The 13,481-nt window shown below is 37.9% G+C and overlaps 1 protein-coding gene across 5 annotated transcripts in view; it reads right to left on the bottom strand.

The window, feature by feature from the left end:
• The window catches only part of vti1a (vesicle transport through interaction with t-SNAREs 1A), a 128,253-nt gene that overhangs the window by 92,218 nt on the left and 22,554 nt on the right, over positions 1 to 13,481 (bottom strand). For 3 of the 5 annotated variants that reach the window (XM_061707852.1, XM_061707853.1, XM_061707850.1), the window contains exons 4-5: positions 8,699 to 8,776; positions 3,868 to 3,888 (exon numbers count right to left, since the gene is read on the bottom strand). In XM_061707852.1, coding sequence (XP_061563836.1) covers positions 3,868 to 3,888; positions 8,699 to 8,776 — 99 coding nt within the window. The remainder of the gene's footprint in view (positions 1 to 3,867; positions 3,889 to 8,698; positions 8,777 to 13,481) is intronic. The other 2 variants (XM_061707854.1, XM_061707851.1) reach the window with 1 other exon arrangement.

Raw genomic sequence — 13,481 nt, 5'->3', positions numbered from 1 at the left:
CTGTGTGTGCCTGGGAGCATGAGGCAGCCTGGGATACTGACAGAGCAGCGCATTCCCTGGGTTCTTCAAAGAGCTCAAGTGATTAGTATGTTATCATTACCATTCGAAACGTGATTTTCCTATTCCCTCTCGGCAAAGGTGACACGTCTCGGGGAGACGGCCGGCAGACTCGCTGCGATGGAAAGCCACTTCAAAGCTTTCTCCTCCTGCATTTCTCTCTCTCTCCCTCTTTCTCTTCACTCCCTCGTTCTGTCTTCTTTTAGGGCCGGGGGGAAGGGAGGGAGGGTGAGAGCGGGTGTGTGCGAGGTGGGAGGGGATGCTGGGGGTGTGTATGTGTGTGATCATTAGAATAGTGTGTCCCGAGTTTGACGGTGACAAAACCTGAAGGAAAGGGTAAGAGTTCAGCTATTAAGAATCCAATAATGGCACACTGACGGCCATAATAATGGAACAATCCAGCTATACACACAAGATAATACAATGGAAGGTAATGAAAATGAACATGTACCATTAAATCTAAGTTATTTTGCAGTCGAGACTGATGATGCAGACATTAAAAGTCTAAAGACCAACTACAAAAGGAACACAGCTTTAATATAACAACATTGCAAAATAACACCTGAATGTTCAGCTAGGATTTTATTCGGTAACAAGCAAAGTTCAAAACATCTTCGTCAGCATTTTTATCAAGAGAAATGGTAAGTGACTGCAAGCTGCTACAGTGCTACAACATCTACAAGGCTTGACCCCTGTAATTCCAGTATAACCACTGCAAATGCTTCCAAACACGACATATATAACACCAATTCAAGCTCAAGTACAGGCGTGCACCTCAGATATGTCAATTAAGAACTCATCTCATCAGATTACATCTGAATTTCTCCAGAAACCTCGAAGCAAAAGGTTTAAATACAGTATGATAAATACTGTGCATCTGTGAGTGCTCTGGTGCACCCCACAACTGCCACTGCTATTTCTGCCTATGTATGCCTTTTCATCTGACACCTACATTTTGAACAAAGATCTTCTTAGGAAGCAAAAAAAAAGTGTTTTTGTTGTGCTTTTTGGCGTCAAGAAACACTCCTCAGTTGTAAGTTATTAACAGGGAGCCCCAGAACAATGCAGCTGTAGCTCAAAAGAAATCTCTCCCCTCTTCTTTCGTTCTCCTGCCTTTTTTCAATATCAAACACAGGCAGTTACTATCACCATTTTCCAAAGTTCAGATGATTTCCTTATTATTTCAATAAGGGTGGGGGAGAGTCAAAGTGAATAATCATGACAGCTGTGATTCAGACTGACTGTGTGATCTTCTGTGCCGTTTGTTTGGGACTTGTAAGACGAGGAATTACAAGTGTCAAACAGCTGTGAATATGGGTGCTAAATATTTAAACATGTTTTTCAGCTGAAGGAAAAAAATGTAGTTTTCTTTTTTTTTTTTTTAAAGAAATGTTTAAGTGTGTATAAGCTGTGCCAGCCTTTGAATCCAGTGCACGTAGAGCGGGAGGTCTGAAGATAACAATTGCAACAAAGAGGAAAAAAATCAGGAGAGGGGAAATCAAGCCAGATTACAAAAACTGGACAATTTGAAAAGTACACAAGTGACATTCAACAAGAGTCATACGTAGACCACTGAGGACAAGGATCAGGACATGTCTCAGTTAAAGCCAAATAAACTTTATCAATGACCATAGTGCAACATTGATAGTTACAGTGATTCTTAAATTTACTTTTGAGTGTTTTCACATTATGAACCCAGGACATTTTAAATTTTGTTGTGTGAAAGTTATTTTTAGTTAACATTAATTAATTCCAGCATTTCTGGCTACCAACACATTTCAAAAGCAGATAAGAAAGGGACAATTTAGAGCTTTTAATATGGTTATTAAAACTTCAAACACTAGTGATTTTAAATAAGGGATGTAAACAGATCCATGAGCTGATTTAGCTGAAGTTTTGTGGACCAACTGTTCCAAAGTTTTCAAAGACGACTAGAAGAGATTTCCATATTTCTTCTTAAACAGTGAATTACACCATTAACAATTCAAGGAAAGTGTAGGAATCTCGTTGGATGAAGGATAAGGACTCAGCGGCTTAAACTGTACACGAGATCCCCTTCAGCTTGGGCAACACTCCATCAAGAACCTGCACTAATCAATTGCTGACTACTTTGGGAAACCTTTGTGGAGAACTACAATATGCAGCTACATTCACAAATGCCATTAAAAACGAACTCAAGTTAACCATGTCCAGAAATGGTATCGACCTCTCTGGACTCTGAGGCATCTATGGTGGACCATAAAAGACCCCGTTCTCACTGCAAGTCCTAATGCTGAATTTAATTTTCCGCAGATCAGATTTTTTTGTTTAGCTTTTTAAAATGTGGCCTATGTCAGATTCCAGTGTGAACTGTTTGCCGTTTCGAACTGACCCACATGCGCAAGAGAACAATAACAAAGACGTCAGATGCAGCACGACGTGGCACTAAAGTTGGGGAGGTTATGGAGGAAGTAAGTAGTAGTAGGAAATCTGACTTGTTCACTTGACCCCCACCCCTGAAAAAAATTCAGATCTGGGCCATTTTAGCCTGCAGTCTGAACAGGGTCAAGGAGTGGAAATGTGCTGTGGTCAGCTGAATCAGTATTACATCTCTTTTTCAGAAATAAAAAGGACTGTGTAGACTATCATCAGCAACAAGTCCAAAAGCTAGGGTCTTGTGATGGCACGGTATGGTATCATTGCCTCTTTAATAAGTTTCGACTGGAAACTTATCTGTAACTTATTGTACGTGCAATTATCTTCTTTTTTTTTTTACATTCTCTATCAAAATTATATCAGAATCATTTTCATTTTAATGAAAGTTAATATTCTGCATATTTGTACCAATACTTGCATTAACTTGTAAGGACGGTTCTAATGACGCATGATTCTTCTGCTGTTGTTGAGCTCTAATGGTGATGGAAATGGTGATGAGTGATGTCTATATATCATTTGTGACAATGAAAGACTATATAAGCAAAGATGTAAGTCTTTTCCCTCCATCTAATTTTAACAGTAGAATGGGGTTTAGATCAAAAACTGTGTTTTAAGGAGCTTTAAACCTTTCTGGGTTGATACTGGGTCCAAGTGTATTTTATTGAGTTGTAGCTAACTTTATCCACTAAATCAAATATATTTTTGCTGTGACATTCATAAATAAGTATCTACGTCCAAGTAATGCGTGGGATGTGTAAAAATGTAATTTCCAAATCAACTTAACTCACATTTTTTTGTTTTAAATCATGTAGAACAAATACCTGCAGAGGTTTCGCTACATTGTGCTCTATGTACGATACTTTCCATTGCACAATACTGAAATTAATAGAAATAGAAATAGAAATAGAAATAGGATAGATATAGAATAGAAATAGATGGTTATGTTAGGTAACAGTGAATGACAAAACAAATCCTGCCCTATAATCAGTGTGTATTGCCTTAAATACGTATCATACATAAGTCTGTTTAATGAAGAATACAGGATAAAAGTTTTTCGACTCCAATATCTAGCAAACTAAGAAGCTGATGAACTTCTGAACAGAGCTCAGCCCAATAACAGAAACTACTTTAAACTCAGCTTGGATCCCTGGTATGTGTCTTCAAAAAAATGGATCAGAAATAAAATCTCATCTTCCGTCTAATATTTAAGGGAGCGGGAACTGGGAAACTTGCCCTTCGTGAACTCATTATCTGTGGTTTGGCCTTTAAGCTGTTCAATCAGACATGCAAAGTGTCCAAATTAGCTGATTTTAATTTTCTACAGGAGTGAAGAGGGCAAATGGAAATTTCAGTGAGGAAGCAAAATTTAAATTGTTAGAGCAGAAAAGCACTTACCTCTTCACGTAACTTTATCAACTGCATCATGAGAGCAAAAGGGAGAGAAGAAAGAAAGATGGAGAGAGTGAAGTACAGATAAAAAAGCAGGAACATGGCAGGGGGATGATCACTCTTGTAGCTGGATGCAGAATTAACCTTGACAATGTATCCGCTTGCATGTTTAGCATTTGCAAAACACAAAACAAACACATTAAACGAAGATAAATGCGCCACTCGAGCTGACTTTTTTGAACAAACAAAGATCAAGTCCTGCTGCTGTCACATGAAACGAGGAGGGGGACTGGATCACTAGACTTGCAGTATCAACCAACATTATCAAGGAAGTCAAATCACAGAAGTTGATATAGCAATGTAAGAGATAAAAATGAGGAAAATATAGTGTTCACATTTTAAAGTGAATATTTTGTATCTGTCATTTTGCTAAAGTCCTCGGAAGAGGATGAAAAGAAATGATTGCTCTCTTGAGCTGAATTACAGAAATGCTTAGGCAGATTATCCATACCTCTTTATCAACTGTGATATGCCAACAATATTTAATTCAACTTATCAATCATAGTAAATGTGCATACTGTTCATGTTACAGAGAGAAAGCTATGTGGAGCTACCATTGTATACAAGTGCTGCTTATTACTGAGACAACCACTTATGATGAAAAATGAATCTTAGCATAGCTATACATTTTTGATGATAGAGAATACAAAATTTAAAGTGAAGTAAATAAGAAATGCTACTTCTATTCCCTGCCCTGAAAAATCTTGCATTTCTGATAATGAGTCAGACATTTGAGGCCATAATCCCATTTGCTATTAATTATGCCGATCACAATTAAAAAGGCTGCTTCTCTGGGATGTATTTAAGTTAGGGTTGCTGAGAGGGAAAACAGGATTACTGTGAGAATGGGAAGCATTTTTAGGGTTAGGGTTGTTTTGTTTTTTTTTGTCCAATAGTTCTTCGCCAACATAAAAACTTGAATTTGGTAAAACAGACATAATTACTTGCAAGGTTTTTTGTGAGTTTGTAATAATGTGGTATCAAAGAGTTTTCTGAGATTTTAAATTACACTCTAGATTCCCAACTTTGAGGCTAAAGCAAAAGCTGGCAAAAGGTCAGATGATCACATGGTTATAGTCAACTAATAATTTATTACACATTTAGCATTTAAAGATTTAAGGAAATCCAAAACAACACAAACCAATTTAACAGGCTTATTAATAGGTATAAAACTTTTGTAAACACACTCAAAACATTTCCCATTTTAAATTGTAGATGCATCTCAAAAAATAATCTTTGCATTTTTTTTATACCCCCCATCATCACAAAAAACAAATATGCAGCACCTTCAGTCTGGTGGTGCAACTAAAAATATTGCCAATATTTGTAATGCGGGGGGTAAACAAGTATTTCTAAAAGAGCTCATACCCTTGAAAATGTTGTCGGTAATGAGACACACTTTAAAGCGAAAACCGTCTTTTCTAAGTCGAGCAACAACTTCCCGCTAAGAATGTATTATTGAAGAGGCCAAAGTTTAAAATGACACTGTGGATGTGGTTATTTGTGGCTTGAAGAAGCCCATCAGATCCTGCGATCCCTCACCCCAGCTCTGGCATCAGTCAATGGATACCAAACAAAACTTGTTCTAGCTCATTTGTGCTGCCTGACTGATTGCAAGTCCTTGTGGAGGATTTGTTAAAACTATATGAGGGGTATGTTGAGCCACGTTTCTTGTTTCTTCCTCCTTTGCTTTACTTTCTTTGGCATCTATTCTTTAGTGCAGCCAGCAATGCTCATGTTGCTCAAGAGATACACAGCAGTAAATACAAAATATTGTAAATGGTATAATTACTCCTGCATGAGCGCCTTTCCTTATGTTTTTGTGATGCCAGCCAGTATTCAAAATTGCACTGCTGCAATTTTTCTGTTATGATAATCAGCTATTTTTTTTCCCCAAACAAAAGATTTTTTTTTTTTATCCAATACAAGTGGTAATCTGCTTTCTTTGTAGCCTGTAAAATCTGGTCCATTCCGGCTCAAACCACCACAATCTCTTGTGGCCAAGCCTTCTGCTGTGACTGAAATCGAAACTATTTCGTATGCGTTTGTGTGTGAAAAATATGTGCGCACTTCTTGCTTTGTGTGTGGCACTGGTGTGTGTGTGTGTGTGTGTACCGACATTTGAGTGTGTATTGCATGCAGGGGAAACGGAGGAAAATGTGCAATGGTAACCTACCACATTATTAAAAAAAAAAAAAGAGTGATAGTGCCAATTCAGTTTCTGTCCGCATACAGATAACGAATAAATGCCGAACTCTATTAAATCGTCCTTTAGCCATTATCGCAGGGCCAAGACGCCATTTTTAGAACTCATGACGGTTCCCTATTTACTTAGCTATAAATCCTTGCCATGTAACCAACAGATTTGTGACTCGTAATGATCTGCTCAGCCAGGGCTATATGAAATGATCCTGACCTCTTTCAGATCGTCAGGAATTAAATTGACCGACTTGCCCCGGCCCCCACCATCTTTTCCCCTCTCTTATCGCCGCTGTCTCGTTAGATAAAAAAAATAAAAAAAACTCTGAAGTTCCGAGTACTGCACTCACTGACAAGACCAAGACAAGTATTATCTCCACAAGTTTAAAAATGAAAATGAGGTAACTACAGCACCTGGAAGACAAATAATCTATTTTAGGATTCTTTCGCAGCAAGCATTGAGTGTCTTTGTGTGGTGTGTTTTTTATGTAAAATTGTAATTTTTCAAGCTTTAACATCAGAAATCATTACTGTTAATTATGGGAATGTTTTAATAATAAAATAAAGACCATTATGCATTATTAACAACATGATCAGGTTTTCAGAAAATAAAATTTAATTAAAACAAGAAAATATATCAATTTTTCCTGCTTAAGTGCCCCATAAAATAACGTAAATAGAAAATAAATGTCAAAAATAAAAATGTTTGAATGCAAAAAAATATTGTATTTTATTAATTGAATTGTACAAACATCTACAAAATTGTATTTTATTAAAATGATTGTGTATTTAATAATTGACATGACCTCTTTATAAAATTAGAAATAATAATATTCTGAGAACAAAATGTTACTTTGCAGCTACCATCTAATCGTCGTTACATTTTTTGGAAAACCAAGTAAATTAAAATAAAACATCACACAATAAACGTTACTATTATTGTTAAAGGTAATAAAAAAATAAAATTGAATAATATGTTAAAAAGCAGCAAGCCATAACAACTGTAAAATAGATACAGAATAAATTCCACAAAAGTGATTTACAGCCTGATGTTTTAATATTTGAATTTATCCTATCAAAATATATACATTAAAAAGACTAAATATAACTTGTAAATATATCTGAAGACATTTTAGCATGAGGAAGTAAAATTTAAATTCAAATGGGATCTGTTTTTATTTTTTCCTAGACAAGGTTTTGATGGAACCCGTCAGTGTCACAAATGTGGCATTTCTGACAGCCAATCTCCTTCCAACTTCTGCTTGAAATGTTAAAGTCACTTTTGTGTCCGCTAATTTACCAGGAATATGCATATCAATTACACATCTTGGCTGGTGATACATATGTTTCTAAGATGTGAGGTTCATGGGTCATCATTGAAATGGTAATAAGAAAACGCTAAAAAAAAAAACAGAAAAAGAAGAAGGCAGCTATCTATTTTTGCAGAGCTTGAATCATCTAAATATGTTCTTGTAACGTACTGTGGGACTAAATGTGCAAATATGCATTTGAGCTTTTGTTTTTTTCTTTTGAGCATGCAGATTTGCTGCAGTTATTAGCATGTGAGCATGCACATCTGATTGCGCATTGAGAAACACTAAACCATGCAACACCTGACAGCTAGAGAAAATATATAATTGGTCAGAACACATTTGGTTACAGCTGTAGCTACATATACGAGTGGCAGCAGTACAAGTGAGCAGTATAAGTGTATGTTAAATGTTAGAAAGCTATTTGCTGTCTTCTTGCAGCTCAAATACCATTCAAACCAACTCCGGTTTAAAAGAATAAGTGGCATATTTTGAGCAAGTTTTTAATGATTCACACGGAGACAGCTGGTGTAACTAAATATTTTTCCAGGCATTATTTTTTGTTTTAAAAAAATTGATAATGTGGTCTTTTACTGATGTAAATCGCAAATTCAACAGGCTGAACTGATTCCATCATAAACTGTCTTTTAATAAACAAGAAAAAAATTGAGCATTTATTTTTTTATAATACATAAAAACCATGAAAAAAAACTCCACTGAAATTGAAGTTTTCTTATTAATTGGAATACTGCACTAAAGATTTTGAAATCGTTTTCCCTTTGGCTGTCAGAATGAGAACCTGTCACTCATTTTGAGTACCTCCATAGCACAAGCTTGCCACCACTGGAGTTTACAAATGGACAAGAGAATAGTATTTTGCAATTCTGTCTGTTCATTTGCGTGTGTGTATGTGTGTACCTTGATCGTGAGGATCCATTATGTGCCTAAGTCGGCACCCGGCTGTGGAACAGCTGTGGGACGGTTGGAGTGTGGAGGCTGGGGTTTCGGGTAAAAAAATCTGTATTGAATCGTGCGCTTGTGTTTATGTGCGTTGGTCACAATCTGGCTCTGACCAGACACCGGTCCTAAGCCCTGAGCCCACTCACCGGCAGACCAGCTTTGCATTAAACAGTGTTCCTTCCACATGACTTGGTGACAATAGTGTGGTTTCAGCTCTCGATGGCCCCTGTGAGGGGCCCACCTTCTCACCCTGGGGGCCAGTCAGCCACCCACACTGGTGTCGTTTGGGCCCCTGATTAGCACCTCACCTGGCCCTCCGAGGAGCTGCCGTCATCCCCCAGGAGCTCGTTGCGCACCTCATCACTGTAGGCAATACGTGACCTTTTCTGCAGGGGAAGAAGGGCGAGGAAGAAGGACAAAAAGAAAAAGAAAAAAGAGCAAGAAAGAGAGAAGGGGGGGGGGGGGACAAGCGGGAAAAATATGACTTAGTACCGTCATTGATGGAACAACACAACAGGCATTCTTAAAGCACGAGAGCCCCCTAATGGAACTTGGTGACAAACTGAGTCATACGCATGAAGATTGTGTATAGAAGGGTGTGTGTGTGTACCTGCGCTTCTTTATTTGTGCACCCCTGCAAACAAATGTAATGACAAGCAATAGTCTGGGTTTGTTCCCACGCCTCCTTCTAATGTGATCTACTGTACACAGTACTGTTGTGGCTCAAAAGTGTTGGAAAGAGGCTCCCCAACACCACCTTGCCCACTTAAACAAACACAAGTTGAGGGTTTAAAAAAAAAAACCATTTCCTGTGTATGCAGATTTTGTGCAGTACGGGGACACGGGAGAGGGCCAGAGAGATGTATTATGAGGAAGTATCACTTGTCATTGCTAAATCTTTTCTGGGGGGCTGTCACTGCTGTCATCCCAGTGCAGTGGTGGCCTCTGTGATAACGCCAATGCAGTGACTCAGACAGGGAATAATTCATCACCCATAGGCGGCCTATCGGATTTAGGGTTGCCTCTTTTTTTACACACACACACAGACACTATCTCTCTCCCTGTCTCTAGATAGGCTACAATGAGAGGGAATGCCATGTCCCACAAAAAGAAAAGAAAAAAAAATGGGGGAGAAAAAAAAAAACGGCACCCATAAAGGCAAAGACTCAGACACACATTTCATACACACTTCAAGACTGTGCCACCACGATTGTGGAAGAGTGGGCTGCCGTTGCACTGCTTGTTTACAGATGCTCGACCCATGGAAAAACAGCCTCTTAGCATGCCCTCTAAACTAAACACACACCACCAACAGCCACAGAAAGTGTTTACTAAGCCCCCTTCACTTTCTGTGAGTGCCTTGACAGAGTTTCCAGGTGGGTGAAATGAAAGAAACACAATTGAGGAGATAAAAAATATTACTTTTCCACCAGAAAAACAGTTTTTTCTATTGATTTACTGATCGGAGTGGAGGGAAGCTGTTTAGTTATATAGCACACTGTATCAAAATTAATAAACACATTGAAACAAGAAATCTGTGAAAGATCTGCAATTACTGACGGAAACATTCTTTCACTCAAAGCTCGTGTCCTCTCCTACTATCTGTCTTGGATCAGTAAGTTTGGAGAAGCCATCTTATTAGGTACATTCATGCTACTTTCCATGAGAAAAGCACAAACCAAACTTGAAAAAGCCAATTCTAACCTCAAGGGAAATGATACTAAGTTTCTTGATTGAAATAAGTTAGGAACCAATCACAATCGAGCCAGCTGATCTCCCCCTTCCCCACCTTCTTATTTGTCCCTCATAATCTGGAGCACTCGGTGGAAAGTCATGGCTGATGTGATTTGGCTGTTATTATTGTGATGGTGAGGGCCACAGTTCTCTGGAGTAATTACTGACTAGACAGAGAGCCTGATTGACCCAGACCACAAAAACCAATTCGATAAAGAGCGCACCCAAACAACACTCAACCACAGGGACCTGAGCTAACCACTGAGCCCCTACTGTGGGGAAAAAAAAACAGAAGATTGCCTGCATAGACGCAAGCACATCACACACTCACACACCCCAACACGTCCAAACGCAAAACAAATAAACACAATGTCAAAATGTGTTATCTAAATTGACTATCATAGGATTTCCCTATTTGATACATAGCTTGATTATGTAGCTGTTTGTTATAATTGTTTTAGTACCAAATTAAATTACTGCAAAGTTTAATCTATGAAAAAAAAACTGATAAAAACCACTTTTGCTGAGGGACCATTAACTTTTCACACTGCTTTAAATCCTAGAAGTCAATTATCTTAGTTTGCAACTGAGTCCCCCACCTTTTTCAAAATGTTGTAAAACTGTTGCAAAAAATATAAAACATATGTATAGTACAAATAACTGCTTATGTTTTGTAATTATACAAAACGTATATATTTTCTATTCATCAATTTTCATTTTTATTTCCAGGGTCAAACTTTTTTAAAGACCCACCTTCTGTTCAGGGGTGACTTAATGGCCCCTGTGCTGGTATTTGAGACCGCAATTTCAGCAAAAACAGACAATAAAGACCAGATAAAGGCAGCATGTACACTTGTACAGGAGGAAGACACGCACGCGCACGCACGCACACACACTTTTTGCCAGGTGAAAAACACCCACACATCCCACTTAAGTCGAGTTTCATCTTAAAGAGCTGCAGTGCAACTTAGGGGAAAGACGACTTCACCAGTAATTGAGACAAGGAAGCCTGGGAGATGCATTGATTTGAATGTTGAGGCTCACGTCGCCTTCAAACCAGATGCAGGGTTTTCTTTTGTTTTGCTTTATGGAGTATTTCTAAATAGCTGTTTGTTACAGATGACTGTATGAAGGGTTTCTGCGATGCGAACAGAGTAGATAACAAAGAGTATAAAGAATGGAAAATGTCACTGAAATTAAAGTGTTGCTGCTGCTTCCCCCTGCACTGTATACATCCAGATTTTGGATTCCCCCTCTGGAAAACAACAAAATTCCTGAGCTTATACCGCTTTCTCATTTGATGACAAATGTATGAAGGTGCAATAATGATTGTTTTATACTGTAACAACTTTTGATTATGAGTTTGGGTGTCAAGTTAGATGACACAAAGCTTACTCTTAAGGTCAGGAAAGCAGATATCAATTACTTTTCCCACAGTGAAATATATTGTTCTTAAAAAAAAGAAAAGGAAAAGAAAAACAACATGAAACAAAGTTGTGCTATTTACAGTCTGTGGAGTAAGCTCTACATCTTAACACTAAACCAACTAATCAGGCTTTGTAATCTAAAAAAGAATGAGCGCTCTCTGAAGTCATCTTATTCCTCAGAAAATAAAAAAAGATATTTTTTAATCCTTTTGAAAGGTCCGTCTTTTGTCACTTTTTTTTAATCTTGGGTGAGAATTTGCGTCTATTCCCAGAAGCACACAAGACACGTACAAACGTACATCTTAACTTTATGCAAAGTGGCCTGCCTTTAAAACTGTACCCATCCTGTCAAATGCAGTGGAGGTGCTGGTGTCCTGTCAAAAACCACACATTTTACTTCTGCTGACATGATAACAGAAGAGAAAAAAATAAAAAGCTTTCTTTTTTTTTTGCCTATCAAAAAGCAATTACATATGCATGAAGGACAATTCACATCAGATATGCAAATAACTTCATCATAAGACACAAAGAAACAAATGATTATAATCTAATTATAAAAAAAAATAAAACACATATGGATCTTTTCTTAGAGTAACATCTATTTCTGCCCCGTGGGCATGTATATACTGACTAAGTAAACATGATGATTTTTTTTTCTTAATAAACCATTTTCTTTAATATAGTATGAAGTGTAAAGACAATTAAGAAAAAAAATCTGTTTACAGTGATTGTGCTGTAATAGTAAAGCACTGACCTTTAAATTTTAATTTCAAGCAGAGTAAAATCAAAAGGGTTTTTTAAAATGGAAAAATAACAGTTCTTCAAAAGAAAAAAGAAACCACAATTATTATAAAACAAACTCAGATTTTTATACTTATTTCAATGCCCTCCAACTCTCTTTCTTGCTTTCTGCCTTGTGCCATGAGTGACACAAGGACAAGTCGAATAATTGTCTCGCCTAAAAAGCAGGAAAAATGTAAACAGTTCATTAGATGGGAACTAAAAAGCTTAAAAATACCCAGGGGCAGAGTGTAATGAGGAGCCCTGAAGTTCCTCTGCAGATGCTTATTCCCTCTACTTTCCCAGGCTTTTCCTTTTCACCCTGCACACATGGCTGGTGGCATAGCATGAAGAGCAATTAACTACATTCAATTTGGAATAGTATGTTCCATTACACGCTCGTTCACCAGTAGGAGAACAACTGGGCAAGATTTAATAACTCTTATGTCCAGTTCAATGTGACTGCGTCAGTCTGGCATCCAGCCTTTTATTTTCCTGTCTGTTTTCCTCAGAATGCTCAACTACATCAAAACCACCACGTTACCCATAACTTTGCATGAACATAAAACCCAATTAGAACACTGATGATTTAATATCTCTGAATAAAGTCCGGACAAAAAGTCAGACAGCAAAATGTCTCAAACTAAACTTAAAGGTTATCTACATCTCTCATTTTCCTCCCCGGCAGGGATATTTTCTCAGGTGATGTGTGGACCAGCGCCAGCAGGTCGCACTCTGGTTACCCCCCACAAGCTGGGGGCAGAGGTGGAGTGACGTGGCGTGGTGTTTAAAGGAAGCCAAGACCTTTAAGCAGGCACAAGTATCACAACATCATCTTAAATAATGCATCTGTGCTTGGCAGGGGTTTAGCACACATGCACAAGCAACGTCGGCACAAAGGAAAAACACTTGCAGTAAATTGTTGTCGTACGTCCTCCACTCTCCTTTAATACAAACAAATTGAAAGAGGATGTTCAATTAAGTGCTCTTTATGAAAACATTTGATATATTATGAGACAAAGGGAAGCAGCTACAATTGGGATTGTCACAGGAGGGTGTCATTTGAGTCTTCTCTTTATTGTGGTCTTTGGTGCCATAAAATCCTTCACTTGTGTGCGCACTGCATTTGTACGAGTGTACGTGTGCACGT

Source organism: Cololabis saira, chromosome 19, assembly GCF_033807715.1.
Source record: "Cololabis saira isolate AMF1-May2022 chromosome 19, fColSai1.1, whole genome shotgun sequence".
In the NCBI taxonomy this organism is placed as follows: domain Eukaryota; kingdom Metazoa; phylum Chordata; class Actinopteri; order Beloniformes; family Belonidae; genus Cololabis; species Cololabis saira.
This window is presented reverse-complemented; position numbering and strand designations above follow the sequence as displayed.